The sequence below is a fragment of the Phalacrocorax carbo genome, unplaced genomic scaffold (assembly GCF_963921805.1).
Source record: "Phalacrocorax carbo unplaced genomic scaffold, bPhaCar2.1 SCAFFOLD_223, whole genome shotgun sequence".
Taxonomy (NCBI): Eukaryota; Metazoa; Chordata; class Aves; order Suliformes; family Phalacrocoracidae; genus Phalacrocorax; species Phalacrocorax carbo.
This window is the reverse complement of record NW_026990503.1, coordinates 1-27,205: the sequence shown is the minus strand read 5'-3', so window position 1 is coordinate 27,205 and position 27,205 is coordinate 1. Positions and strand designations below refer to the sequence as shown.

Sequence of the window (27,205 nt, the reverse complement as noted above, 5' to 3'; positions counted from 1 at the left end):
TCCCACAGCATCCTCGTCGGCAAGCTAAGGAAGCGTGGGTGGGATGAGAGGACAGTGAGGTGGGCTGAGAACGGGCTCAACAGCAGAGCTCAGAGGGTGGTGACCAACGGGGCAGGGTGCGGATGGAGCCTGTCACTAGGGGAGGTCCCCAGGGGTCTGCGCTGGGGCCAGGGGGTTCAACAGAGTCATCGGTGACCTGGATGACGGGATCGAGCGTCCCCTCGGCCGGTTTCCTGACGGTACCGAGCCGGGAGGGGCGGCTGAGGCGCCCGAGGGCCGCGCTGCCGCCCAGCGAGCCCTGGCCAGGCGGGAGAGCTGGGCCCCAGGGAGCCTCGTGGGATTCGGCCAGAGCCAGTGCCGGGTCCTGCCCCCGGGGGGGAACAGCCCCCCGCACCAGCACAGGCTGGGGGGGACCTGCTGGGGGGGACCTGGGGGTGCTGGGGGGCAGCGGGGTGACCCCGAGGCAGCACCGGGCCCTTGGGGCCAACGGTGTCCTTGGGGGGCATTAAAAGGCGGCCGGTGGGGCGAGGGGGGTTCTCCTCCCCCTGTGCTCTGCCCCAGTAAGGGCACACCTGGGGGGCTGCGGCCAGTTCTGGGCCCCCCAGTTCAGGAAGGGCAGGGAGCTGCTGGAGCAAGGCCAGCGCAGAGCTGCCAAGGGGATCAGGGGCTGGAGCATCTCCCTGGTGAGGAAAGGCTGAGAGACCTGGGCTTGTTCAGCCTGGAGAGGAGAAGGCTGAGGGGGGTCTCATCAGTGCCTATAAATACCTGAGGGGTGGGTGTCAGGGGGATGGGGCCGGGCTCTTTTCAGCGGTGCCCAACGCCAGGCCAAGGGGCCACGGGCACAAGCTGGAACACGGGAAGTTCCCCCTGAACATGAGGACAAACCCCTTTGCTGTGGGGTGCCAGAGCAGGGGCACAGGCTGCCCAGAGAGGCTGTGGGGTCCCTTCCCTGGGGACATTCACCCCCCGCCTGGACGCGGCCCTGTGCCCCTGCTCTGGGGGTGCCTGCTCCAGCAGGGGTGGGACGGGGTGAGCTCCAGGGGTCCCTGCCAGCCCCCGCCAGGCTGGGATCCTGTGAATTGTGGCGGGGGGAGATTGAGACCCCCGAGTCAACGGAGGGACAGAAGGACTGACCCCCCCCCCCACTCCTCTTGAGGACGGGCAGCGGATTAAAATCACACGGTACCTTTACAATTAAAGGGAAAAGATACAGACCAATGGGAGAAGGGGATGCTCAGTCAATCATTACGGATTAAACCGGCGTGATGCCTTAAATTTCGTCTATAAAATGTAAAAAACGAACACGTGGGTGTCCTCGATTTGTGGAAATATCCCACCTCGCGCCCGGCGCAGCATAAACTGTCACGTCTCCGAGCGTCCTTTTCGTGCGTTGTTTTAAATTAAATTATATTAATGGGTTGATATTGTTATTTAGGGGGAAGAGCTTGGCCGCAGGCACGCGGCGGACTCGCGCGCAGCCGTTAATAGATCATTAAAAAGGCGCTTTCAGGCATAATAAATTTAAAAATCTCGCTTTATAGCAACCGAAGGCGCAGCTACAGCTTGAACGAGCCTCGCATGGAAATGAGGCGGCTCCAAAGGACCGCCTCCTATTGGCCAGGAGCTGGCGCCGTTCCATTGGCCCGCTGCCGGAGGGGCGGTAGCCAATCACAAGGCGCCGTTTGGATCCCGGGCAGGGTATAAAAGGCAGGGTAGGCGGCGGGGGCTGAGGGCACGGCGCGGAGATGTCGGGCCGAGGGAAGCAGGGGGGTAAAGCGCGGGCTAAAGCTAAGTCGCGCTCGTCTCGGGCCGGCTTACAGTTCCCCGTAGGCCGAGTTCACCGCTTGCTGAGGAAGGGGAATTACGCGGAGCGGGTCGGAGCCGGAGCCCCCGTTTATTTAGCCGCGGTTATGGAATATTTGACGGCGGAGATCCTGGAGCTGGCCGGGAACGCGGCCAGGGACAATAAGAAGACGCGAATTATCCCGCGGCACCTGCAGTTGGCGGTTCGCAACGACGAAGAGCTCAACAAGCTGCTGGGCGGCGTCACGATCGCGCAGGGCGGCGTCTTGCCCAACATCCAGGCTGTGCTGCTGCCCAAGAAGAGCGAGAGCCACAAGGCCAAGGGCAAGTGAGGCAGCGGAGTCGCTGCCTTGGGGCTGGTTCGGTGCTTTGAGGTGTTTTTAGGTGTGTTTTTTTTTTTTTTTCCTTTGCTTTTTAAACCCAAAGGCTCTTTTCAGAGCCACCCACCGCTTCAGGAAAAGGGCTGGAGGCGCGGGTTGAGCGCTAATAAATTATTAATTACCCGGGCTTAAAGCGCCAGCACCCCGAAACTCATTAAAACGGCCCCAAACGAAGCAGGGCAGCACCTATTTAAAACAAACCGCTGTGGAAGCGGCGAAGGGGCGGCAAACGCGACCCCCTGCCGCGGCCGCGTCGGCCCCGGCGCTGCCGAGAAGCGGAGCTGGGTGTTATGCAAATGAAGGATCCGAGCCGCGGCCACCTATTGGCTGGGAGCGTGCGGGGCAGTCCCTTGCGGAGAGGCCTCCTACCCGCACAGTGATTGGCCCCGCTAATGCATTGGCTCAGCCAATGGCCGCGCGCCGTTTGGATCCGCCCCGTGAAGGCGACCCGGTCGTTCTCCGTTATAGGGAAAGACGGTGGGGGCGGCTCCCCCCCCCCGCAACCCCGCACTGGTGGGGTCGAGCAGCCAGTAACAAGGTTCTTCACTTCCATCAAACCGAGCTTTTTCATGTTTTTAGCGGTTCAGAAAAGCCCCAGAAACTTAAAAAATATAAGAAGAGCCGACGATTCTCCAAACACTCCGGAACGGCAAAAGCCCGCGCGCAAGGCGGCCCCGCTGAACCCACGCACACGTCATCGGGGTGTGCGACACCCACGCCCGGGGTCAGACACCATCGCTCGGAGAGTTGGGGGCGGGGGGGGCCGGCAGCACCCCCCGCCGCGCTCGGCCCCGCAGCACCCACCGCTCCCCACTCACTCCGCGCCCGAAATAAGGCGGCCCCGCCCCCTCGAGGGGTTTATATAGCCTCTGGGCGGACCGGAGAGAAACCCGCCACGCCGCCCCGCCCCGCCCCCGCGGTGACGTCCGCGTTCAGACGGACCAATCAGCGCCAAGCAAGGGTTTAAAGGGGAAAGCAGCGGCGATAACCGCGCCCGCGGGGAAAATCCCAACCGCGGCTCAAAAGCCGCCTTTTTCCGTTAAAAAGCAGAAAAAAAAGTGTTTTACAGACAGCTCCCCCACACCCCCCGCCATCTACAAACCGTTCCGATCCTCAGAAAGAGCAGAAAAAGAGGGGGGGCGGGTTTCAGCAGCGGTGTCAGCTCTCTCGTAATGAGATGGGTGGCTCTAAAAAGAGCCGTTGCGTTAAGCCGAGCCTAAACGGGCAGCTTTATTTGGAGCTGGTGTATTTGGTGACAGCCTTGGTACCCTCGGAGACGGCGTGCTTGGCCAGCTCGCCGGGCAGCAGGAGCCTCACGGCCGTCTGGATCTCCCGCGAGGTGATGGTGGAGCGCTTGTTGTAGTGCGCCAGGCGCGAGGCCTCCCCCGCGATGCGCTCGAAGATGTCGTTGACGAAGGAATTCATGATGCCCATGGCCTTGGAGGAGATGCCGGTGTCGGGGTGCACTTGCTTCAGCACCTTGTACACGTAGATGGAGTAACTCTCCTTGCGGCTGCGCCGCCGCTTCTTGTCACCCTTTTTCTGGGTCTTTGTCACAGCTTTTTTCGAGCCTTTTTTAGGCGCAGGCGCCGATTTGGCCGGTTCGGGCATGGCCGCGGTCGATCGCTCCCCGAAGCCACCGCACAAGCCCCGTAACGGAGTGAAGGGGGCGGCTCGGGCGGCGCCGCTTTTATAGCGCCGTTATGCAAATGAGGGATTGCAAACCCGCGCTCTCCCATTGGCTGAGCCGCCGCGCGGAGGAACACCCCCCCCCCCACCCTCCGCCGCATGCAAATGAACCGGCTCCAGGGCGCAGGATCTGATTGGGCGCTCGGCGGAATGAGTTGAACCAATCAGATCGCGCCGCTCGGAGGTAGCGCGACCCCGCTCGGCCCCGCCCACCCGCCTGCCTTGCGGCCAATCAGCGCCGAGCGCGCAAAATTCAAATCGCTGAGGGCGGGAAACAAGGAAAAGCGCCTTTTCCGCCTCAAAAATCGCTGTTCATTTTAATTAGCGCCGCAGCCTGATTAGGGGAAAAAATTAAGAATTCAGTTTTCTTCGGGATATCGGGGTCACCTCGCGCGGGGACGAGGATTTGATGCGTTTATTTTAGCCGCGTGCTGGGGGGCGGCTGGGGGGGCTGGGGGGGTTTAGCCTGGAGAAGAGGGGGCTGTGGGGAGCCCTTCTCGCTCTCTGCAGCCCCCTGAGAGGGGCTGGAGTGAGGGGGGGGTCGGTCTCTCCCAGGAACAAGCGGTGGGACGAGGGGAAACGGCCTCGAGCTGCGCCAGGGCAGGTTTAGGTTGGGTTTGAGGGAAAATGTCTTTACCCGAGAGCGGTCGGGGTCGGAACGGGCTGCCCGGAGCGGTGGGGGCGTCCCCAGCCCTGCGGGGGGGCGGCTGACGGGTAGACATGGGGCTTGGGGACGTGGTTTAGGAGGTCTGGGGGGGTTGGGTTGGTGGTTGGGGCGTTGGGTTGGGGGTTGGGGTGTTGGGTTGGGGTTGGTAGCGTTGGGTTGGTGGTTGGTGGCGTTGGGTTGGGGGTTGGCGGCGTTGGGTTGGGGGTTGGCGGCGTTGGGTTGGGGGTTGGCGGCGTTGGGTTGGGGGTTGGGGCGTTGGGTTGGTGGTTGGTGGCGTTGGGTTGGGGGTTGGTGGCGTTGGGTTGGTGGTTGGTGGCGTTGGGTTGGGGTTGGTAGCGTTGGGTTGGGGGTTGGCGGCGTTGGGTTGGGGGTTGGCGGCGTTGGGTTGGGGGTTGGTGGTGTTGGGTTGGGGGTTGGGGACGTGGTTTAGGAGGTCTGGGGGGGGTTGGGTTGGGGTTGGGTTGGGGGTTGGAGTCGATGATCTTAGAGCTCTTTTCCCACCTGAATGATTCTAGAATACTGCGATTCTGTGGAGCTGGTTTGGGGTTAATCACCTTACTTTCGGGTCTCCTGGAGTCCTCGCAGAAGCAGCATTGGTGGTTCAGTGGTAGAATTCTCGCCTGCCACGCGGGAGGCCCGGGTTCGATTCCCGGCCAATGCAGTTCATCATTTTCCCACTGTTTTTTCTTTTTTCCCTCCCCCCGCACTGTCTTTCACCCCTTTTTCCAGCCCCAGTTTCCACCTGAAAGACATAAAACGATCGCGCCGCAACTTTCCGCTCCCACCCGAATTAAAAAATAAAAAGAAAATAAACCCGCGTGGATCGACCACGTGCCGCCGGCGTCCCTGGGTGGGCTCGAACCACCAACCTTTCGGTTAACAGCCGAACGCGCTAACCGATTGCGCCACAGAGACCCGCGGTGCCGGGATGCCCCCCCCGCCGCCCCTCCCGGCTGCACCCCCGCGGGGGGTGGGGGGGGAGGGAGGGAATTGGGGGGGGGGGGGGCGATTCCTGCACCCCAAAGAGAAAAGGGGGGACCGCGGGGTGGGAAATAGGACGGTGCTTCCGCCCCCCTCCCCCCACCGCGAGGTGCAAATGTGGCTATAAGAAAAAAGGGGAGGGGGTGCAAAAGGGCACTGGGGGGGGGGGAGACAATGAGGGGGGGGATTGGGGGGGATCTGCAAGAATTTGGGGGGGGGGGGGGTTGGAATCGCGGGGAGCAGGATCACCTCTTTCCGCAGACCTGCGGGGGGGGGGAGGGGCTTAAAAAATTCATTGGGGAAAGGGGGGGGTTGTCCTAAAATATTGGGGGGGGATTTAAGAAAGGTAAAAGGGGGGGGTCTCGTGGGGAAGGACAAAAAAGGGGAGGTTTTGAGCAAAACGTGAGCGAGCCGACGAGGATGGGATTCGAACCCACGCGTGCAGAGCACAATGGATTAGCAGTCCATCGCCTTAACCACTCGGCCACCTCGTCCGCCGGGCGGGGGCCGCCGCCGCGCCGCTACGGGGCGCCCTCGGCCCGGGGCTCGGCGGGGCGGGGCCTGCGCGCAACGGGGGCGGGGTTGGGGGCTTCGGGGGCGGGGCCTGGGCGCAACGGGGGCGGGGTTGGGGGCTTCGGGGGCGGGGCCTGGGCGCAACGGGGTAGGGGCTCCGGGGATGGGGTTTGGGGTTCCAGGGACGGGGTTTGGGGGCTCCCCGGGGGGCGGGGTTTGTCGGCTTCGGGGGCGGGGCCTGGGCGCAACGGGGGCGGGGTTGGGGGCTTCGGGGGCGGGGCCTGGGCGCAACGGGGACGGGTTTGGGGGCTCCCGGGGATGGGGTTTGGGGGCTCCTGGGGGGCGGGGTTTGGGGCTCTGGGGGTCGGGGTTTGTCAGCTTCGGGAGCAGGGCCTGGGCGCTCCCGGGGGCGGGGTTTGGGGCTCCTGGGGATGGGGTTTGGGGTCTCCCGGGGGGCGGGGTTTGGGGCTCCGGGGATGGGGTTTGGGGCTCCGTGGGGCGGAGTTTGGGGGCTCCCGGGGATGGGGTTTGGGGCTCCGTGGGGGCGGGGTTTGGGTCTCCGTGGGGTCGGGGTTTGGGTCTCCGGGGGGCGGGGTTTGGGACTCCGGGGGGCGGGGTTTGGGATTCCGTGGGGGCGGGGTTTGGGGCTCCGTGGGGTCGGGGTTTGGGGGCTCCGCGGGGCGGGGTTTGGCTCTCCGTGGGGGCGGGGTTTGGGTCTCCGTGGGGGCGGGGTTTGGGACTCCGTGGGGATGGGGTTTGGGGCTCCGTGGGGTCGGGGTTTGGGGCTCCCGGGGGGCGGGGTTTGGGTCTCCGTGGGGGCGGGGTTTGGGTCTCCGGGGGGCGGGGTTTGGGTCTCCGTGGGGGCGGGGTTTGGGGCTCCGTGGGGATGGGGTTTGGGGCTCCGTGGGGGCGGGGTTTGGGGCTCCCGGGGGGGCGGGGTTTGGGACTCCGGGGGACGGGGTTTGGGACTCCGGGGGGCGGGGTTTGGGTCTCCGGGGGCGGGGTTTGGGTCTCCGTGGGGGCGGGGTTTGGGGCTCCCGGGGGGCGGGGTTTGGGTCTCCGTGCGGTCGGGGTTTGGGTCTCCGGGGGGCGGGGTTTGGCTCTCCGTGGGGGCGGGGTTTGGGTCTCCGGGGGGCGGGGTTTGGGTCTCCGTGGGGGCGGGGTTTGGGACTCCGTGGGGGCGGGGTTTGGGTCTCCGTGGGGTCGGGGTTTGGGTCTCCGGGGGGTCGGGGTTTGGGTCTCCGGGGGGCGGGGTTTGGGTCTCCGTGGGGGCGGGGTTTGGGACTCCGTGGGGGCGGGGTTTGGCTCTCTGTGGGGGCGGGGTTTGGCTCTCCGTGGGGTCGGGGTTTGGGGGCTCCGCGGGGCGGGGTTTGGGTCTCCGTGGGGGCGGGGTTTGGGTCTCCGGGGGGCGGGGTTTGGGACGCCGCGGGGCGTGGTTTGGGGCTCGAGGGCGGGGTTTCGTGGGCTGGAGGCGGTGCTAAGGGAGCCGGCGGGCAGGGCCCCGTGCCGGGGATGTAGCTCAGCGGTAGAGCGCATGCTTCGCATGTATGAGGTCCCGGGTTCAATCCCCGGCATCTCCACTGGCGGGGGAGGGGTCGCCCTCTTCACCATTTTGGGGGGGGGGGGGGCTCATCAGGACCCAGCGGGGAAAATGGGGACCCCCCCCAACCGCTTTTTTTTCCCTCCCGCCTCCTCCGGTGCTAATCCCGCCTCCTCCAACCCCCACTGCCGTGGGGCACCGCCACCAGCCTCCGCCCGGCTGTCGGGGGGGGGGGGGGCTCTTTCTTTCCAAATACGGTTTATCAAACCCAAATAAAACATTGGTTTTCAACAAGCAGAGTGGCGCAGCGGAAGCGTGCTGGGCCCATAACCCAGAGGTCGATGGATCGAAACCATCCTCTGCTAATTCCCTTTTTCCTTCCTTCCCCCCAATTCTGCGTTTGCTTCATCTCAACACACACCCCCCTCCAACCCCCACCAAGGATAAAAACCCCCTACCAAGTTTCCCAAATCCCCCCCCTCATTGTTCTCCAGAGAGAGACACTTATCACCCAGCTTTCGGTGTCTTCTGAGGCGATATCCTGAAGGAAATCGAATTTTCCGCTAAGAAATAACGATGAACCACGTGGCAAAACAGAATCTGGCGGCAGGAGAAGGGAGCTGAGAGAGGGGGAGGGTTTGTTTTATGGCTATATCTGTGAAGAAGAGCTGAGAGACTGATAAAAGAGCTGAGAGGCTGATAGAAGACGCTGAGAACGGGGTGATAAAGTGTATATCTATGGAGAACGATTAATTGGGGTGTTGATAAGGGCTAAAATTAAGTGCCCTTTAGCCAAACCATCCTCATTATAATACTAAAAATCACGCCCACAGGCCAGAAAACCCCCCACTCCACTAAGCCCCTCACTCTCGGAGCTCACGTGGCGGATTTAAAGGGAGCCGGGCATTTTATGGTGAAACGAGAAAGAACCTCCCCAATTATGGGGTGTTGGGTGCGAATACGAGCCGCGACTGACGCGTTTAACTGTAGGATATAGTCGTGAAACAAACGCTTCCCCCGCTCTCAGCACCATTTTCTGGCCGCCAGATTCTGTTTTGCCACATGGTTCATCGTCGTGGCTTAGAAGGAAATTCCATTTTCCGCTCGTGACCGGCCGCATTTAGCTCCGTGACACATAAAATCCTCGTCCCCGCGTGGGACGACCCCGATATCCCGGAAAAAAATGGAATTTTAGCCATTTTCCACTATGCCATAACTATGAACCATGTGAGCTTGGCAAAACAGACTTTAGTGGCCAGAGACGGGAACTGAGAGAGGAGGAAGGATTTGTTTTGTGTTTATATCCATGAAGGGCGCTGAGAGACCGATAAATCCAACATCCCGCCTCAGAAGACACTGAGAGTGGAGGCGATAAAGTGTATAGTCAAGGAAACAGCTAATTAGGGTGTTGCAACTAATTAGGACACCTCGTAGGTCTGGGCACGGGGCGCAGCTCGGCGGGGGGTGTCACCCCCTCGCACCCATTAACGTGTGAACACGGAACAAATGAAACACCCCCCGCTCTGGGGGGGGGGGAGTTTGGGGTTTGGCACCCGGGCACAGCGAATGGACCGGCTTTTTGGGGTAACAGAGGTGGGATGTTCCCTTTTAATCCTCTCTCAGCTCTTCTTCATGGATAAAGTCATAAAACAAACCCTTCCCCCCTCTCCCAGCTCCCTTCTCTGGCCGCCAAATTATGTTTTACCCCATGGTTTATTGTTATCGCTCAGTACAAAATTCCAATTTCTTCGGAATATCGCGATAAGAGGGAAAAAAAAACCCGCGGCCCCAAAACCTCCCAGTCCCCGCTTTGGCGCCAAAACCCAGCCCCGCCCTCTGATTGGCGGGCGAGAGGAGCGCCGCTGATTGGCTGGTAGGCGACGGGAAGGGAATGGCGGCGGGGCGGACCGCGCCCTTGCCAGTTCTCCCTCAGGTCCGGCGCGCCGCAGCCGCCCTAAACCCCGGCGGCGCCTGATACGGCGTAAAATCGTCACCAAAAAAACATTTTTTTTAAAAAAAAATTTTTTTTTCTTTAGGGGAAAAAAGAAACAAACCCGCTGGGAGCCCCTGTGGGGGAGGGGGATAATGTTCCTCGGGGTGAAAAGGCCGCACGCGCCGTTTTCCCAGTGTGGGAGGGGAGGTAAAAACGCGGCCGCTCTCCCCGTCGGGGAATCGAACCCCGGTCTCCCGCGTGACAGGCGGGGATACTCACCACTATACTAACGAGGAAGAGGATGGTGGCGGGCTGGAGTCCTCCGCCGCTCTTCATCCAACCCCACCCCCCTCGTGCCGGGTCGGGGGGTTCCCCCTCACGCACCCCGCCGCGCTCGGGAGGCCGGGAGGAGCCGCGGACACGCGTGGATCGAGGGGGGAGGGGAGGGGTGTGGGGCGGGGAAAACCGCCTCCGTGGGGCCGGAGATGGCGGGCGCGAGCGGCGGATCCCAGCGCGCGGCGCCGTGGCTTAGTTGGTTAAAGCGCCTGTCTAGTAAACAGGAGATCCTGGGTTCGAATCCCAGCGGTGCCTCCTTCTATCGCGATATTTTTCTAAATTTACCCCCTTTTTTTTTTTTGTTTTGTTTTGTTTAAACCGGCTCCCCCCCACGCGTGGGGAAGAGGCACCGTGATTCCCCCACGCACCGTGGTGTGGCGGCGAGGGGAGCGGGGGGTGGGTGGGTGAGAACGGTGGAGGGTGGGTGAAAAATAAAAGCCAAAAAGGGTGGAGGGGAAAAAGTATTGCGGTCTTTCCCTGACCGGGAATCGAACCCGGGCCGCGGCGGTGAGAGCGCCGAATCCTAACCACTAGACCACCAGGGAACGCTGGCTACTCTGCGCCCCCCGCGCCGCTTGGAAACGGGGGGGATCCAAACGGAGCGATGCTATTGGCTACGCGGCGTGGCCCGAAGGACCAATCAGCGCGCTCGCTTTGGATCCGCCTCAGCGGAGCGGGAGCCACGGGTTTATCGTTGAATTAGACTCGTGGAATCCCGGGATCGTTGCGGTTGGAAGAGCTCGAAGATCATCGAGGCCAGCCGGGAGCCCCGCACCCCCCGAACCGTGTCCCCAAGTGCCGCCTCCACGCGGGATCTCAACGCCTGTGGGTTGATCTGCCACAAGAGCACCTCCACTGAGGACCCCAGAGCGTTGGGGGGCAGCGGGGTGACCCCGAGGCAGCACCGGGCCCTTGGGGCCAACGGTGTCCTTGGGGGGCATTAAAAGGCGGCCGGTGGGGCGAGGGGGGGTCTCCTCCCCTTCTGCTCTGACCCGGTGAGGGCACATCTGGGGGGCTGCGTCCAGTTCTGGGCCCCCCAGTTCAGGAAGGGCAGGGAGCTGCTGGAGCAAGGCCAGTGCAGAGCTGCCAAGGGGATCAGGGGCTGGAGCATCTCCCTGGGGAGGGAAGGCTGAGAGACCTGGGCTTGTTCAGCCTGGAGAGGAGAAGGCTGAGGGGGGTCTCATCAGTGCCTATAAATACCTGAAGGGTGGGTGTCAGGGGGATGGGGCCGGGCTCTTTTCAGAGGTGCCCAGCGCCAGGCCAAGGGGCCACGGGCACAAGCTGGAACACGGGAAGCTCCCCCTGAACATGAGGCCAAACCCCTTCCCTGTGCGGGTGCCGGAGCAGGGGCACAGGCTGCCCAGGGAGGCTGTGGGGTCCCTTCCCTGGAGACATTCACCCCCCGCCTGGACGCGGCCCTGTGCCCCTGCTCTGGGGGTGCCTGCTCACGCAGGGGTGGGACGGGGTGAGCTCCAGGGGTCCCTGCCAGCCCCCGCCAGGCTGGGATCCTGTGACCCCCAGGGCTGGGGACTCCCCCACCGCTCCGGGCAGCCCGTTCCAACCCCCGACCGCTCTCGGGTAAAGACATTTTCCCTCAAACCCAACCTAAACCTGCCCTGGTGCAGCTCGAGGCCGTTTCCCCTCGTCCCACCGCTTGTTCCTGGGAGAGACCGACCCCCCCCCTCACTCCAACCCCCTTCCAGGCAGCCGTAAAGAGCGAGAAACTCCCCTCGTTACCCCAAAAAGCGGGTCCGTTGCCAAACCCCCCCCCCAGAGCGCGGGGTGCTTGATTCGTTCCGCGAGGGGCTTCGCGGAGCGGGGGGGGGTTTCTGGCCTGTGGGCGTGATTTTTAGTATTATAATGAGGATGGTTTGGCTAAAGGACACTTAATTTTAGCCCTTATCAACAGCCCAATTAGTCGTTCTCCGTAGAGGGACACTTATCACCCAGATTTTGGTGTTTTCTGAAGCAATATCCCAAAGAAAACTGAATTTTTCGCTAAGAAATAACAAACCACGTGGCAAAACAGAACCTGGCGGCCAGAAAAAGGAGCCAAGAAGGGGATAAATCATCTGTTTTAAGACTTTATCCTTGAGGAGAGCCGAGAGGCCGATAAAAGCAAACGCCCCGCCTCAAAAGACGCCGAGAACGGGGTGATAAAGTGCGATAAGTGATAAAGCACGGGGTTGTTGTGACGCAGGTGCAGCGACTTGGCCTCGTTAAACCTCGTCCGGTCGGAATCGGGGTCGGGTTTGGGGATTTTGGGGGTCGTTCGGCCCCAAATCCCTGCACGGAGCGCGGGAGCGACGGGAACCCCGAGGGCAAAGACGCAACGCCGTAAACCAGCGGTTTTAATCACCTTTTTTCTGGGGTTTTCAGCCCATTCGGGCGCCCTGAGGTCACGCCACCAGGCGAATCGGGGTGAAACCGGGGAATCGAAGGGTGTCCCGGGGTTCCTCCGCCGCTCCCCGAAACCACCCGACCCCGCGCGAGGAGCGGTCCCGAAGCGTCGCGGTTTCATCCCGAAAGGGAAGGGGGGGGTGGGGGTGTCACCCGTCGGCGTCACCCGTGGGCGCGTGACGAGTCACTCGGGGTTCAACCACGCGCCGGCCTCCTCCACGGCGCGCGGGACGACGAGGAAAACCTCGCGGAGCCCTTGGGAGAGGAAATCCCGCAGGAACGCCCTGCCACGAGGGGAGAGGTGGTGGCGTCACCCCCCACCCCACCCCGGCGTGGCGTCACCCCCCACCCCCCCGGCGTCACCCACCTGAGCTCGGCCTCGCCGCCGATGACGACGGGCTCCCGGAGTTTGGAATCGAGGTTGTAGTAGGTGCCGCGGTGCTGCCGGACGGCCAACCAGTGCTTACGGCGTAATGGTAACGCCACGAACCCCAGCGAGACCTGGGAGGGGGCGTTGAGGATGAACCCCAAGATTTGCCCCAGCGCCAGCCGCTCCAGCGACCTGCCGGGAGGAGGAGGAGGAGGAAGGCTGGGGATACAAAACCGCGTAAAAAGCCAAGAGAAACGCCCCAAAACTAGGGCGAAAAAGGGTGGGGGGGGGTGGGTTTGGCGGGGAAGGGGGCCGCACCGGCGTTTGTCCCACCAAACGGCCGCCAGCTCCAGGCTCTGCAGCGCGGCCATGATGACGTTGACGTCGTAGTTGCCGGTGCCGAGGAGGCTGCGGTGAGGGTTGAAGCGAGCGTCGGGGGCCAACCTTGGGGTGGGCAAAGGAAAAATATAATAGGACAAGAAAAAAAAAAAAAAGAAAAAAAAAACCCAGCATTAAAATCACCAAAACTAGCGAAAACGTGCCACGCGCCTCTTGCAGATGTCGTCGGCGGCCTCGCGGGTGAAGCAGGGTCGCTGCAGGACGTTGTTGAGGGCGTGGAGGGCGCAGAGCTCCAGGCGCTGCCGCTCGTGGTACAGCCCCGACGCCGACGGCCCCCCCGGCGATGCCGACGGCGGAGGAGGAAGGGGGGGACACCCCGACATGGCCCCCCGGCTCAGGGGCGGGGCTGGATGCCTAAAGGGAGGGGTGGGGGTCAGCGCCGGTGGCACCCCGAAATCAGAGCCGTTCCCTGATACCTTCCTGAGGCTCCCCCCAAGAACCTCCAGACCCCCCCCCCACACAGACCTCCCAGAGCTACCCCACATCCCTCAGTCCCCCCAAAGACCCTCCAGACCCCCCCCAGCCCTCCCAGAGCCACCCCACATCCATCAGCCCCCCCAAATACCCTCCAGACCCCCCCAGACCTCCCAGAGACACCCCACATCCTTCAGCCCCCCCAAAGACCTTCCAGACCCCCCCAGCCCTCCCAGAGCCACCCCACATCCCTCAGTCCCCCCAAAGACCCTCCAGACCCCCCCAGACCTCCCAGAGCCACCCCACATCCCTCAGTCCCCCCAAAGACCCTCCAGACCCCCCCCGACCTCCCAGAGACACCCCACATCCATCAGCCCCCCCAAATACCCTCCAGACCCCCCCAGACCTCCCAGAGCCACCCCACATCCATCAGCCCCCCCAAAGACCCTCCAGACCCCCCCCGACCTCCCAGAGCCACCCCACATCCATCAGCCCCCCCAAATACCCTCCAGACCCCCCCAGCCCTCCCAGAGACACCCCACATCCATCAGCCCCCCCAAAGACCCTCCAGACCCCCCCCGACCTCCCAGAGCCACCCCACATCCATCAGCCCCCCCAAAGACCCTCCAGACCCCCCCAGACCTCCTAGAGCCACCCCACATCCATCAGCCCCCCCAAAGACCCTCCAGACCCACACACACACCCCCAGACCTCCCAAAGCGCCCCCCCATATCACTCAGCCACCCACAAAGACCCCTCCCAGATGCCCCCCAGGGAGCTCTAGGACCTTCTTGATGCACCTCCAGGTGTCCCCAGCTCTTCCACACACACCCAGGACCCCCCAAAGACCCTCCAGACCCCACCACACACCCCCAGACCTCCCCCACATCCCTCAGACCCCCCAAAGACCCTCCAGACCCCCCACACACCCCTAAACACCCCCCATCCAAACCCCCAGGCCCCCCAGGACCCTGCAGGTTCCCCAAAACCCCCAGACACTCCCTGCATTGTCAAGACACCCCCCCTCCTCCACCAGGAACCCCCAAAATACCCTCTGGGCCCCACCCCTCAGATCCCCCCTCCCCAAGTTACCTCCCGACCCCTCACAAGCCCTGCACCCCCAAATCCCCCCCAAAACAACAACCCCCCACAGCTCCAGGACACTCCTATGTCCCCCGCCGCCCCCAGACCCCTCCAACCCCCCCCAAAACCTCTCCAGGCTCTGGCCCAGAGCCCCCCCCGCCACCCCAGCCCCTTCGCAGACCCTCTGGGCCCCCCTCACCCCCCTCTCAACACACCCCCAGACCCGCACAACACCCTCCTGCAACCCCTATGTCCCCCAGGGACCCTCCAGGCATCCCTGAGCACCCCAACTCTCTTCTTAGGGCCCCTCTGCACCCCCTCCCCAGCATCCCCGGACCCCCCCCCAGACCCTCTGGGCCCCCCTCAGCCTTCCCATTGCACCCCCAGACCCCCACATCACCTCCCTGCAAACCCCAGGGACCCTCCAGACACCCCTCAGCACACCAGGGCACCCCAACTCTCTTCTTAGGGGTTCTCCGCACACACCCCCCTCAGTACCCCCAGACCCCCCCCAGCACCCTCAGACCCCCCCCAGCACCCTCAGACCCCCCCCAGCACCCCCTGCACCCCACCAGACCCTCCTGGGCCCCTCCGGGCCTACCCGCGCACCCCCAGGACCCTCCCAGTGTCCCCCTCGGACCCTCGGGATAGCTCCTGCCCCCCCCCCCCGCCCCCAAACACCCTCCAGGACCCCAAAAAGCCCTCCAGGCTCCTGCAGACTCCCCTCCAGGCCCACCCAGGCCGCTCCACCGCCCCTCCAGGCCCTTCCCGGGAGCAGCCAGGCCACCTCTCCGGGCCCCGCGGGGCCTTCCCGGCTCTACCCGCTCCTCTGCAGCCCCCCCAGGACCCCCCACCCACCCCGGCCCGACCCAGCGCACCCCGCCGTTCCTCCGGGACCGTCGGAGGCCTCATCCCCGGACCCCGGAACTACAGCTCCCGGCGTGCACCGCGGCTCCGGGCTCCCGTTGACCTTCCTCCCGGCGTGCCTTGCGCCGCAGCCCGCAGCCGGGCAGCGGCCTCAGCGCTTTCTCCCGGCGTGCCTTGCGCCGCCCTCTCCCCCCCCGCCCCGCCCAGGCGACCGCCGACCTTCCTCCCATCATGCCCCGCGGCCGCCCTCCCCCGCCGCCATGATGGAAGCTGGCAGCCGCCGTGATGGGGTCGCTGGTTTTAATGTCACCCGGCCGGTCCCCGTCGGTCCCCGTCGGTCCCCGGCCTGTCCCCGGCCTGTCCCCGCTTGTCCCCGGCCTGTCCCCGGTCCGGAGGCCTCAGCAGAGCTGGACGCATCCGCCATGTCCGTGGCAGGCTGTGGGGGGGGGGGACGGGACACACGGACACAGAGATGGGGTGACCGGGGGGGGCTCGAGGGGGACGTGGGGGGACACTGGGGACGTGGGGGGATGTGGGGAGGTACAGGAGGACACGGGACATGGACATGGAAGGGGGGACATGGGGGGGGACACTGGGGACGTGGGAAGGTACGGGGGGGACACAGGACATGGACATGGAAAGGGGGGCACGGGGGGTGTGGGGGGCATATGGGGGACACTGGGGACATGGGGGGACATGGGGGACACGGGGACATGGGGGGGACACTGGGGACATGGGGGGACACTGGGGACATGGGGGACACGGGGGGTGTGGGGGGCATATGGGGGGACATGGGGGGGACACTGGGGACATGGGGGGATGTGGGAAGGTACGGGGGGACACAGGACGTGGAAAGGGGGACACGGGGGGTGTGGGGGGCATATGGGGGACACTGGGGACATGGGGGGACACTGGGGACATGGGGGAACATGGGGGACACGGGGACATGGGGGGGACACTGGGGACATGGGGGACACGGGGGGTGTGGGGGGCATATGGGGGGACACTGGTGACATGGGAAGATGCAGGGGACACCCAGGACATGGGGGGATATGGGGGGACATGGGATATGGGGGGACACTGGGGACATGGGGGGGACACAGGGCATGGGGGGGACACGGGGGACATGGGGGATATGAGGGGACATGGGGGGGGACATGGGACATAGGACATGGCCACAGTATGGGGGGACACGGGGGACATGGGGGGACATGGGAAGGTACGGGGGGGCACAGGACATGGACGTGGAAGGGGGGATATGGGGGGCCTGGGGGTATGGGGGGCATAGGGGGGGACACGAGGGGACATGGAGGGACACGGGGGGGACATGGGCACCTATGGGGGAGGTACAGGGGGACACGGACCTGGGGGGGATACGGGACATGAAGGGACTTGGGGGGGGCGTGAGTAGGGGGACATGGATAGAAGGGAATTGGGGACATAAGGGGGGACACAGAAGGGACATGGGGACGTGGGGCAGGGGGCATTGGGGGTCATACGGGGACAGGGGGCATTGGGGACATATGGGGGACACAGAGGACATTGGGGGACATTGGGGGACATATGGGGGACATTGGGGACAGAGGGGACATTGGGGGACATATGGGGACATTGGGGGACATATGGGGACAGAGGACATTGGGGGACATATGGGGACATTGGGGGACATATGGGGACATTGGGGACATATGGGGACAGAGGACATTGGGGGACATATGGGGACATTGGGGGACATATGGGGACATTGGGGACATATGGGGACAGAGGACATTGGGGGACATATGGGGACATTGGGGGACATATGGGGGACAGAGGACATTGGGGGACATATGGGGACATTGGGGACATATGGGGACAGAGGACATTGGGGGACATATGGGGACATTGGGGGACATATGGGGGACAGAGGACATTGGGGGACATATGGGGACATTGGGGACATATGGGGACAGAGGACATTGGGGGACATATGGGGACATTGGGGGACATATGGGGACAGAGGACATTGGGGGACATATGGGGATATTGGGGACATATTGGGGACAGAGGGGACATTGGGGACATATGGGGACATTGGGGGACATATGGGGACACAGGACATTGGGGGACATATGGGGATATTGGGGACATATTGGGGACAGAGGGGACATTGGGGGACATATGGGGACATTGGGGGACATATGGGGACAGAGGACATTGGGGGACATATGGGGACATTGGGGGACATATGGGGACAGAGGACATTGGGGACATATGGGGGACAGAGGACATTGGGGGACATATGGGGACAGAGGACATTGGGGGACATATGGGGACATTGGGGACATATGGGGACAGAGGACATTGGGGGACATATGGGGACATTGGGGGACATATGGGGGACAGAGGACATTGGGGGACATATGGGGACATTGGGGACATATTGGGGACAGAGGGGACATTGGGGGACATATGGGGACATTGGGGACATATGGGGACATATGGGGACATATGGGGACAGAGGACATTGGGGGACTTATGGGACATTGGGGACATATGGGGACAGAGGACATTGGGGGACATATGGGGACATTGGGGACATATGGGGACACAGGACATTGGGGGACATATGGGGACACAGGAGATTGGGGGACATATGGGGACAGAGGACATTGGGGGACATATGGGGATATTGGGGACATATTGGGGACAGAGGGGACATTGGGGGACATATGGGGACATTGGGGACAGAGGGGACATTGGGGGACATATGGGGATATTGGGGACATATTGGGGACAGAGGGGACATTGGGGGACATATGGGGACATTGGGGACATATGGGGACAGAGGGGACATTGGGGGACATATGGGGACATTGGGGGACATATGGGGATATTGGGGACATATTGGGGACATTGGGGACATTGGGGGACATATGGGGACGTTGGGGGACATATGGGGGACAGAGGACATTGGGGGACATATGGGGACATATGGGGGACAGAGGGGACATTGGGGGACATATGGGGACATTGGGGGACATATGGGGGACAGAGGACATTGGGGGACATATGGGGGACAGAGGACATTGGGGGACATATGGGGACATTGGGGGACATATGGGGACAGAGGACATTGGGGGACAGAGGACATTGGGGGACATATGGGGACATTGGGGACATATGGGGACACAGGACATTGGGGGACATATGGGGACATTGGGGACATATGGGGACACAGGACATTGGGGGACATATGGGGACATTGGGGACATATGGGGACACAGGACATTGGGGGACATATGGGGACATTGGGGACATATGGGGACACAGGACATTGGGGGACATATGGGGACATTGGGGACATATGGGGACACAGGACATTGGGGGACATATGGGGACACAGGACATTGGGGGACATATGGGGACATTGGGGACATATGGGGACAGAGGACATTGGGGGACATATGGGGACATTGGGGACATATGGGGACATTGGGGACAGAGGGGACATTGGGGGACATATGGGGACATTGGGGACAGAGGGGACATTGGGGGACATATGGGGATATTGGGGACATATGGGGACATTGGGGACAGAGGGGACATTGGGGGACATATGGGGATATTGGGGACATATGGGGACATTGGGGACAGAGGGGACATTGGGGGACATATGGGGATATTGGGGACATATGGGGACATTGGGGACAGAGGGGACATTGGGGGACATATGGGGATATTGGGGACATATGGGGACATTGGGGACAGAGGGGACATTGGGGGACATATGGGGATATTGGGGACATATGGGGACATTGGGGACAGAGGGGACATTGGGGGACATATGGGGATATTGGGGACATATGGGGACATTGGGGACAGAGGGGACATTGGGGGACATATGGGGATATTGGGGACATATGGGGACATTGGGGACAGAGGGGACATTGGGGGACATATGGGGATATTGGGGACATATTGGGGACAGAGGGGACATTGGGGGACATATGGGGATATTGGGGACATATTGGGAACAGAGGGGACATTGGGGGACATATGGGGACAGAGGACATTGGGGGACATATGGGGACATTGGGGGACATATGGGGACACTGGGGACATATGGGGGACAGAGGACATTGGGGGACATATGGGGACACTGGGGACATATGGGGGACAGAGGACATTGGGGGACATATGGGGACAGAGGACATTGGGGGACATATGGGGACACTGGGGACATATGGGGACAGAGGACATTGGGGGACATATGGGGACATTGGGGGACATATGGGGACAGAGGACATTGGGGGACAGAGGACATTGGGGGACATATGGGGACACTGGGGACATATGGGGGACAGAGGACATTGGGGGACATATGGGGGACACAGGACATTGGGGGACATATGGGGACATTGGGGGACATATGGGGACATTGGGGACATTGGGGACATATGGGGGCACAGGACATTTGTGGATATGGGGGGGACAGAGGGGACATACGGGGGTGAGAGGGGACGTGGGGACATGGGGGGGACACGGAGGGACACGACACAGGGAGATGGGGAGACGCGGACACGGGGGGACACGGAGGGACACGGGGGGCCGGGAGGGGACACGGGGGGGGGGGGGGCGCCCACCCAAGAGGCTGCTCCAGAAGGCGTCGCGGGTGGCGGCGCCGGTGACGGCCCCCGGCCCCGCCGGGTTGCGGCGGGTGCTGGTGACACGCAGCGCCCGTCCCTCGTCCCCCACGCTCGTCACCTCCACCTCCACGACGTGCCAGTCGGGGACACTGCGGGGACACGTTGGGGTGGGGGGGGGGGTGACACCCCTGGGGGGTGACACCAGGGGGGGTGGGGGGCCTGTCACCCACCTGGGGTCGGCCACCAGGCAGGCGCGGACGCCGTCGAAGCCGAGGCGGGGGGCGGCCACGGCGGCGGCCGCCATGGTGTTGACGTTGTTGGGGGCGAGGGGGCAGAGGGGACGCAGGGGACCCTCGTAGAGCACCGCGCGCCCCCCACCCGCCGCCGCCAGCCGCTCCCGCAGCCGCCCCTCCAGGCGGAAGCTCTGCGGGGCCTTCGTCATCGTCACCTTCAGCGCCTGGCGGGGGGGGGGCGCACACGCTGTCACCGGCACCCCCCGCAGCCGCCCCACGACAGACGCCCCCCGGTGCTGTCCCCAAAGGCCAGTGTGGGCCCAGGCTGGGACGCTGTCCCCAAGCCTTGGCCATTGTCCCTGACCCCCTGGTGTCCCCAGCCCCATGGCCCCCCACGCCCCATGACATCCCCAACCCCCTGCTGTCCCCAGCCCCATGGCACCCCACGCCCCATGACGTCCCCAGCCCCATGGCACCCCACACCCCATGGCACCCCACGCCCCATGACGTCCCCAACCCCCTGCTGTCCCCAGCCCCATGGCCCTCCACGCCCCATGACGTCCCCAGCCCCATGGCACCCCACACCCCATGGCACCCCACGCCCCATGACGTCCCCAGCCCCCTGGTGTCCCCAGCCCCATGGCACCCCACGCCCCATGACGTCCCCAACCCCCTGGTGTCCCCAGCCCCATGGCCCTCCACGCCCCATGACATCCCCAACCCCCTGCTGTCCCCAGTCCCATGGCAACCCACGCCCCATGACGTCCCCAACCCCCTGCTGTCCCCAGCCCCATGGCACCCCACGCCCCATGACATCCCCAACCCCCTGCTGTCCCCAGCCCCATGGCACCCCATGCCCCACAATATCCCCACCCCATGACGTCCCCAGCCCCATGGCCCCCCACGCCCCATGAAGTCCCCAACCCCCTGCTGTCCCCAGCCCCATGGCCCTCCACGCCCCATGACGTCCCCAGCCCCATGGCACCCCACGCCCCATGACGTCCCCAACCCCCTGGTGTCCCCAGCCCCATGGCACCCCACGCCCCATGACGTCCCCAACCCCCTGGTGTCCCCAGCCCCATGGCACCCCACGCCCCATGACGTCCCCAGCCCCATGGCACCCCACGCCCCATGACGTCCCCAACCCCCTGCTGTCCCCAGCCCCATGGCACCCCACGCCCCATGACGTCCCCAACCCCCTGGTGTCCCCACGTCCCACGAGGTCCCCGACCCCCTGGTGTCCCCAGCCCCATGGTCCCCCACGCCCCATGACGTCCCCAGCCCCCTGGTGTCCCCAGCCCCATGGCCCCCCACGCCCCATGACATCCCCAACCCCCTGGTGTCCCCACGTCCCACGAGGTCCCCGACCCCCTGGTGTCCCCAGCCCCATGGCACCCCACGCCCCATGACGTCCCCAGCTCCCTGGTGTCCCCAGCCCCATGGCACCCCACGCCCCATGACGTCCCCAGCCCCCTGGTGTCCCCAGCCCCATGGCACCCCACGCCCCATGACGTCCCCAGCCCCCTGGTGTCCCCAGCCCCATGGTCCCCCACGCCCCATGACGTCCCCAGCCCCATGGCACCCCACGCCCCATGACGTCCCCAACCCCCTGGTGTCCCCACGTCCCACGAGGTCCCCGACCCCCTGGTGTCCCCAGCCCCATGGCCCCCCACGCCCCATGACGTCCCCAGCCCCATGGCACCCCACGCCCCATGACGTCCCCAACCCCCTGCTGTCCCCAGCCCCATGGCCCCCCACGCCCCACAATATCCCCAGCCCCACGAGGTCCCCGCCCCCCCGGTGTCCCCCACCCCGAGGCCCCCCAGCCGCAGCGCCCCCGGCGGTGCCCCCCCGCTGTCCCCACGGCCGGGGTCCCCGCGTGGCTCACGGCCAGCGTGCCGGCCTGGTCCATGCGCTGGATGTCCTCGCAGCCCCACAGGGCGCCGCGGGGGACGTAGAGCGTGTGTCCCCCCCGCGCCGCCGCCCCCCGCAGCCGCCGCTCCGTCTCGGGGTCGGCCAGCGCCGTCGGGGACCCCAGCTGGGGACAGGGGCTCAGGCCCTGCCCCACGGCCGCACTGCCCCCCACGTCCCCGCCCTTCTGTCCCCAGTGTCCCCACCGTCCTGTCTCCATGTCCCCATGTCCCCACCTCCCCGCCCCCAGTGTCCCCACTGTCCCCCGTGTCCCCATGTCCCCCATACCCAGTGTCCCCAGTGTCCCCCGTGTCCCCATGTCCCCATGTCCCCCATAACCACTGTCCCCAGTATCCCCAGTGTCCCCATGTCCCCACCTCCCTGCCCCCAGTGTCCCCAGTGTCCCCCGTGTCCCCATGTCCCCCATCCCCACTGTCCCCAGTGTCCCCATGTCCCCCATACCCCCTGTCCCCACTGTCCCCACTGTCCCCACTGTCCCCAGTGTCCCCCGTGTCCCCATGTCCCCCATACCCCCTGTCCCCACTGTCCCCAGTGTCCCCCGTGTCCCCATGTCCCCCATACCCCCTGTCCCCACTGTCCCCAGTGTCCCCAATGTCCCCAGTGTCCCCCGTGTCCCCATGTCCCCCATCCCCACTGTCCCCAGTGTCCCCAATGTCCCCAGTGTCCCCAGTGTCCCCATGTCCCCCATCCCCACTGTCCCCAGTGTCCCCAGTGTCCCCAGTGTCCCCCGTGTCCCCATGTCCCCCATACCCACTGTCCCCAGTGTCCCCCGTGTCCCCATGTCCCCCCGCCCTGTCCCACTGTCCCCAGTGTCCCCAGCCCCCCCACCCTGTCCCAGTGTCCCCAGCACATCCCCACCACCCCATCCCAGTGTCCCCAGTGTCCCCACTGTCCCCAGTGTCCCCAGCACATCCCCACCACTCCATCCCAGTGTCCCCAGTGTCCCCCGCTCCCCCACCCTGTCCCAGTGTCCCCAGCGCATCCCCCCCGCCCCATCCCAGTGTCCCCAGTGTCCCCAGCGTCCCCAGCCCCCCGTCCCAGTGTCCCCAGTGTCCCCACCCTGTCCCAGTGTCCCCAGCACATCCCCACCACCCCATCCCAGTGTCCCCAGTGTCCCCAGTGTCCCCAGTGTCCCCAGCCCCCCCGCCCTGTCCCACTGTCCCCAGTGCATTCCCACCACCCCATCCCAGTGTCCCCAGCCCCCCCACCCTGTCCCAGTGTCCCCAGCGCGTCCCCCCCGCCCCATCCCAGTGTCCCCAGTGTCCCCAGTGTCCCCACCCTGTCCCAGTGTCCCCAGCACATCCCCACCACCCTATCCCAGTGTCCCCAGTGTCCCCAGTGTCCCCACCCTGTCCCAGTGTCCCCAGCACATCCCCACCACCCCATCCCAGTGTCCCCAGTGTCCCCAGTGTCCCCAGTGTCCCCAGTGTCCCCACCCTGTCCCAGTGTCCCCAGCACATCCCCACCACCCCATCCCAGTGTCCCCAGTGTCCCCAGTGTCCCCAGCACATCCCCACCACCCCATCCCAGTGTCCCCAGTGTCCCCAGTGTCCCCAGTATCCCCAGTGTCCCCACCCTGTCCCAGTGTCCCCAGCACATCCCCACCACCCCATCCCAGTGTCCCCAGTGTCCCCAGCCCCCCCGCCCTGTCCCAGTGTCCCCAGCACATCCCCACCACCACATCCCAGTGTCCCCAGTGTCCCCAGTGTCCCCAGCGTCCCCGCCCTGTCCCAGTGTCCCCAGCACATCCCCACCACTCCATCCCAGTGTCCCCAGTGTCCCCAGCGTCCCCGCCCTGTCCCAGTGTCCCCAGCACATCCCCACCACTCCATCCCCGTGTCCCCAGTGTCCCCAGTGTCCCCAGTGTCCCCAGTGTCCCTAGCGTCCCCACCCTCTCCCAGTGTCCCCAGCGCATCCCCACCACCCCATCCCAGTGTCCCCAGTGTCCCCAGTGTCCCCAGTGTCCCCCGTGTCCCCAGTGTCCCCATGTCCCCCATCCCCACTGTCCCCAGTGTCCCCAGCACATCCCCACCACCCCATCCCAGTGTCCCCAGTGTCCCCCGCTCCCCCACCCTGTCCCAGTGGCCCCCGCGCGTCCCCCCCACCCCATCCCAGTGTCCCCAGTGTCCCCAGCGTCCCCAGCCCCCCGTCCCAGTGTCCCCAGTGTCCCCACCCTGTCCCAGTGTCCCCAGCACATCCCCACCACCCCATCCCAGTGTCCCCAGTGTTCCCAGTGTCCCCAGTGTCCCCAGCCCCCCCGCCCTGTCCCAGTGTCCCCAGCGCATTCCCACCACCCCATCCCAGTGTCCCCAGTGTCCCCAGTGTTCCCAGCCCCCCCACCCCATCCCAGTGTCCCCAGTGTCCCCAGCCCCCCAACCCTGTCCCAGTGTCCCCAGCGCGTCCCCACCACCCATCCCAGTGTCCCCAGTGTCCCCAGTGTCCCCAGCCCCCACTGCCCTGTCCCAGTGTCCCCAGCGCGTCCCCACCACCCCATCCCAGTGTCCCCAGTGTCCCCAGTATCCCCAGTGTCCCCAGCCCCCCCATCCCAGTGTCTCCAGTGTCCCCAGCGCATCCCCACCACCCCATCCCCGTGTCCCCAGTGTCCCCATGTCCCCCATCCCCACTGTCCCCAGTGTCCCCAGCACATCCCCACCACTCCATCCCAGTGTCCCCAGTGTCCCCACCATGAAGTCGGCCTGGGCCAGGATGGCCTCGCCGTGCTCCCGCGCCACGCAGGGGTGCGCCACCTCCACCACCAGGTCCACCTCCCTGGGGACACGGGGGACACTGGGACACGGGGGGGCACTGGGGACACTGGGGATATGGGGGGCTCTGGGATGTGGGGGACATGGGGGGCACGAAAGGCTCTGGGGACACGGGGGTCACTGGGAACATGGGTGGCACCAGGACATGGGGGGGGCTCTGGTGACACTGGGGGGCACTGGGGACACAGGGGGCAATGGGACATGGGGGACACTGGGGACACGGGGGGCACCGGGACATGGGGGGGACACTGGGACACGGGTGGCACTGGGACGTGTGGGTCCCGGGGGGTGACACTGGGGGGGGTGGGTGAGGCTGAGGGTGACGTGGGGGTCCCGGGGGGTGACACTGGGGGGGGTGGGTGAGGCTGAGGGTGACGTGGGGGTCCTGGGGGGTGACACTGGGGGGGGGGGTGAGGCTGAGGGTGACGTGGGGGTCCCGGGGGGTGACACTGGGGGGGGGTGGGTGAGGCTGAGGGTGACGTGGGGGTCCCGGGGGGTGACACTGGGGGGGTGGGTGAGGCTGAGGGTGACGTGGGGGTCCTGGGGGGTGACACTGGGGGGGTGGGGGTGAGGCTGAGGGTGACGTGGGGGTCCCGGGGGGGTGACACTGGGGGGGTGGGGGTGAGGCTGAGGGTGACGTGGGGGTCCCGGGGGGGTGACACTGGGGGGGGGTGGGTGAGGCTGAGGGTGACGAGGGGGTCCCAGGGGGTGACACTGGGGGGGGTGGGTGAGGCTGAGGGTGATGTGGGGGTCCCGGGGGGGTGACACTGGGGGGGGGGGGACGTGAGGGTGACACTGGGGGGGGGACAAGCGGGTGTCACCCACCTCTGGGGCAGCAGGCGCAGGTCCGGCAGGCGCAGGGTGGGGGGCAGCCCCTCCAGCCGCCCCCCATCCCGCGCCCACACGAAGGCCAGCGCCAGCCCCATGGGGGGGCCCCGCGCCAGCAGCTGCCCCGCCAGGTACTGTCCTGGGGGGGGGGACATGGCCCTGTCACCCCCCGTCACCCCCCGTCACCCCCCGTCACCCCCCATCACCCCCTTGTACCCCCCGTCACCCCCTTGTACTCCCTGTCACCCCCCAGTTCCCTCCCAAGTCCCCCCAATTTGCCCCATCTTCCCCCAGTACCCCCCCAAATTGCCCCCAGACCCCCCCGCTGCCCCCGCAGCCCCCAATTGACCCCCCCACCACCCCCAATTCCCCCCAGAGCCCCATTTTACCCCCCTCAATTGCCCCACAGCCCCAGGGTACCTCTCCAGTCACCCCGAATTACCCCCGTGGCCCCCACTTACCCCCCTTGCCCCAGTTACCCCCAGTGACCCCCAGTTACCCCCAATTGCCCCCCAGTGACCCTCAATTGCCCCAGTTACCCCCAGTTACCTCCAATTAACCCCCAGTTACCCCCAATTAACCCCCAAGTGTGCCCTTAATTGCCCCCCAATTGCCCCCCAGTCACCCCCAATTGCCCCCAGTTACCCCCAATTAACCCCCAGTTACCCCCAATTGCCCCCCAGTTACCCCCAATTGCCCCCCAATTACCCCCCAGTTACCCCCAATTGCCCCCAATTACCCCCAATTGCCCCCCAATTGCCCCAGTTACCCCCAGTTACCCCCCAATTGCCCCCAGTTACCCCCAGTTACCCCCCAATTGCCCCCAATTACCCCCAATTGCCCCAGTTACCCCCAATTGCCCCCAGTTACCCCCAATTACTCCCACTTACCCCTAATTGCCCCCAGTTACCCCCATTTACCCCCAGTTGCCCCCAATTGCCCCAGTTACCCCCAATTGCCCCCAGTTGCCCCCAATTGCCCCCAGCTACCCCAATTGCCCCACTTACCCCCAATTGCCCCCCAATTACCCCCCAGTTACCCCCAATTGCCCCCAGTTGCCCCCCAGTTGCCCCCAATTGCCCCCAATTGCCCCCAGCTACCCCCAATTACCCCCAGTTACCCCCAATTGCCCCAGTTGCCCCAATTGCCCCCCAGTTGCCCCCAATTACCCCCAGTTGCCCCCAATTGCCCCCAGTTGCCCCCAGTTGCCCCCAATTGCCCCCAGCTACCCCCAATTGCCCCACTTACCCCCAATTGCCCCCAGTTACCCCCAACTGCCCCCCAATTGCCCCCTATATACTGCCTTGCCCCCAATTGCCCCCCCAGCCCCTCAATACCCCCCACTTCCCCCTCCCAGTGCCCCCCCCAGCCCCCCAGTACCTAACTGGCCGTAGCCCAGGATCCCCACGCGGCGACACCGCGGGGCCTCCGCCTGCGCCATGGC

General features: G+C 64.8%; 5 protein-coding genes and 8 non-coding genes across 15 annotated transcripts; 5 read left to right on the top strand and 8 right to left on the bottom strand.

Moving 5' to 3' along the window:
- Nucleotides 1-1,741: 1,741 nt before the first annotated feature.
- On the top strand, nt 1,742-2,310 carry LOC135311358 (histone H2A type 2-C-like). Its single transcript, XM_064440501.1, has one exon. It carries the CDS (start codon nt 1,746-1,748, stop codon nt 2,133-2,135), a length of 390 nt encoding a protein of 129 aa, XP_064296571.1. The 5' UTR covers nt 1,742-1,745; the 3' UTR covers nt 2,136-2,310.
- Nucleotides 2,311-3,388: 1,078 nt separating this feature from the next.
- Nucleotides 3,389-3,844, bottom strand: LOC135311359 (histone H2B 5-like). The gene has a single exon (XM_064440502.1). The coding sequence runs from the start codon at nt 3,792-3,794 to the stop codon at nt 3,414-3,416; it is 381 nt and encodes a 126-aa protein (XP_064296572.1). The 5' UTR covers nt 3,795-3,844; the 3' UTR covers nt 3,389-3,413.
- A 1,285-nt stretch (nt 3,845-5,129) lies between these two features.
- TRNAG-GCC (transfer RNA glycine (anticodon GCC)) lies at nt 5,130-5,200 on the top strand. The gene has a single exon. It is a non-coding gene; the product is annotated as a tRNA-Gly (tRNA).
- A 180-nt stretch (nt 5,201-5,380) lies between these two features.
- On the bottom strand, nt 5,381-5,454 carry TRNAN-GUU (transfer RNA asparagine (anticodon GUU)). The gene has a single exon. It is a non-coding gene; the product is annotated as a tRNA-Asn (tRNA).
- Nucleotides 5,455-5,932: 478 nt separating this feature from the next.
- TRNAS-GCU (transfer RNA serine (anticodon GCU)) lies at nt 5,933-6,014 on the bottom strand. The gene has a single exon. It is a non-coding gene; the product is annotated as a tRNA-Ser (tRNA).
- A 1,527-nt stretch (nt 6,015-7,541) lies between these two features.
- Nucleotides 7,542-7,613, top strand: TRNAA-CGC (transfer RNA alanine (anticodon CGC)). Its single transcript has one exon. It is a non-coding gene; the product is annotated as a tRNA-Ala (tRNA).
- A 253-nt stretch (nt 7,614-7,866) lies between these two features.
- Nucleotides 7,867-7,938, top strand: TRNAM-CAU (transfer RNA methionine (anticodon CAU)). Its single transcript has one exon. It is a non-coding gene; the product is annotated as a tRNA-Met (tRNA).
- A 1,792-nt stretch (nt 7,939-9,730) lies between these two features.
- Nucleotides 9,731-9,802, bottom strand: TRNAD-GUC (transfer RNA aspartic acid (anticodon GUC)). Its single transcript has one exon. It is a non-coding gene; the product is annotated as a tRNA-Asp (tRNA).
- A 221-nt stretch (nt 9,803-10,023) lies between these two features.
- TRNAT-AGU (transfer RNA threonine (anticodon AGU)) lies at nt 10,024-10,097 on the top strand. The gene has a single exon. It is a non-coding gene; the product is annotated as a tRNA-Thr (tRNA).
- A 218-nt stretch (nt 10,098-10,315) lies between these two features.
- Nucleotides 10,316-10,387, bottom strand: TRNAE-CUC (transfer RNA glutamic acid (anticodon CUC)). The gene has a single exon. It is a non-coding gene; the product is annotated as a tRNA-Glu (tRNA).
- Nucleotides 10,388-11,913: 1,526 nt separating this feature from the next.
- On the bottom strand, nt 11,914-15,588 carry JOSD2 (Josephin domain containing 2). 3 transcript variants are annotated; one of them, XM_064440496.1, is made up of 5 exons: nt 15,367-15,588; nt 13,162-13,365; nt 12,931-13,056; nt 12,610-12,804; nt 11,914-12,526 (listed from the first exon to the last, which is right to left on the bottom strand). In XM_064440496.1, the coding sequence occupies exons 2-5, from the start codon at nt 13,332-13,334 to the stop codon at nt 12,427-12,429; spliced, it is 594 nt and encodes a 197-aa protein (XP_064296566.1). In that variant the 5' UTR covers nt 13,335-13,365; nt 15,367-15,588; the 3' UTR covers nt 11,914-12,426. The 3 variants fall into 3 exon arrangements, with proteins under 3 accessions (XP_064296566.1, XP_064296567.1, XP_064296565.1); XM_064440497.1 differs by having other exon boundaries at nt 12,610-12,743; nt 15,387-15,588; XM_064440495.1 differs by having other exon boundaries at nt 15,387-15,585.
- Nucleotides 15,589-15,658: 70 nt separating this feature from the next.
- Nucleotides 15,659-27,202, bottom strand: ASPDH (aspartate dehydrogenase domain containing). Its single transcript, XM_064440494.1, has 7 exons — nt 27,142-27,202; nt 25,759-25,900; nt 24,853-24,937; nt 22,125-22,274; nt 20,234-20,460; nt 20,001-20,152; nt 15,659-15,811 (listed from the first exon to the last, which is right to left on the bottom strand). Exons 1-7 carry the CDS (start codon nt 27,200-27,202, stop codon nt 15,774-15,776), a joined length of 855 nt encoding a protein of 284 aa, XP_064296564.1. The 3' UTR covers nt 15,659-15,773.
- Nucleotides 15,847-17,166, bottom strand: LOC135311354 (uncharacterized; the record flags this gene model as incomplete). Its single annotated transcript, XM_064440493.1, has 3 exons — nt 16,938-17,166; nt 16,209-16,508; nt 15,847-16,100 (listed from the first exon to the last, which is right to left on the bottom strand). Coding segments are annotated over exons 1-3 (783 nt in total), but the record flags the coding sequence as incomplete, so codon positions are not given.
- Nucleotides 27,203-27,205: the final 3 nt, after the last annotated feature.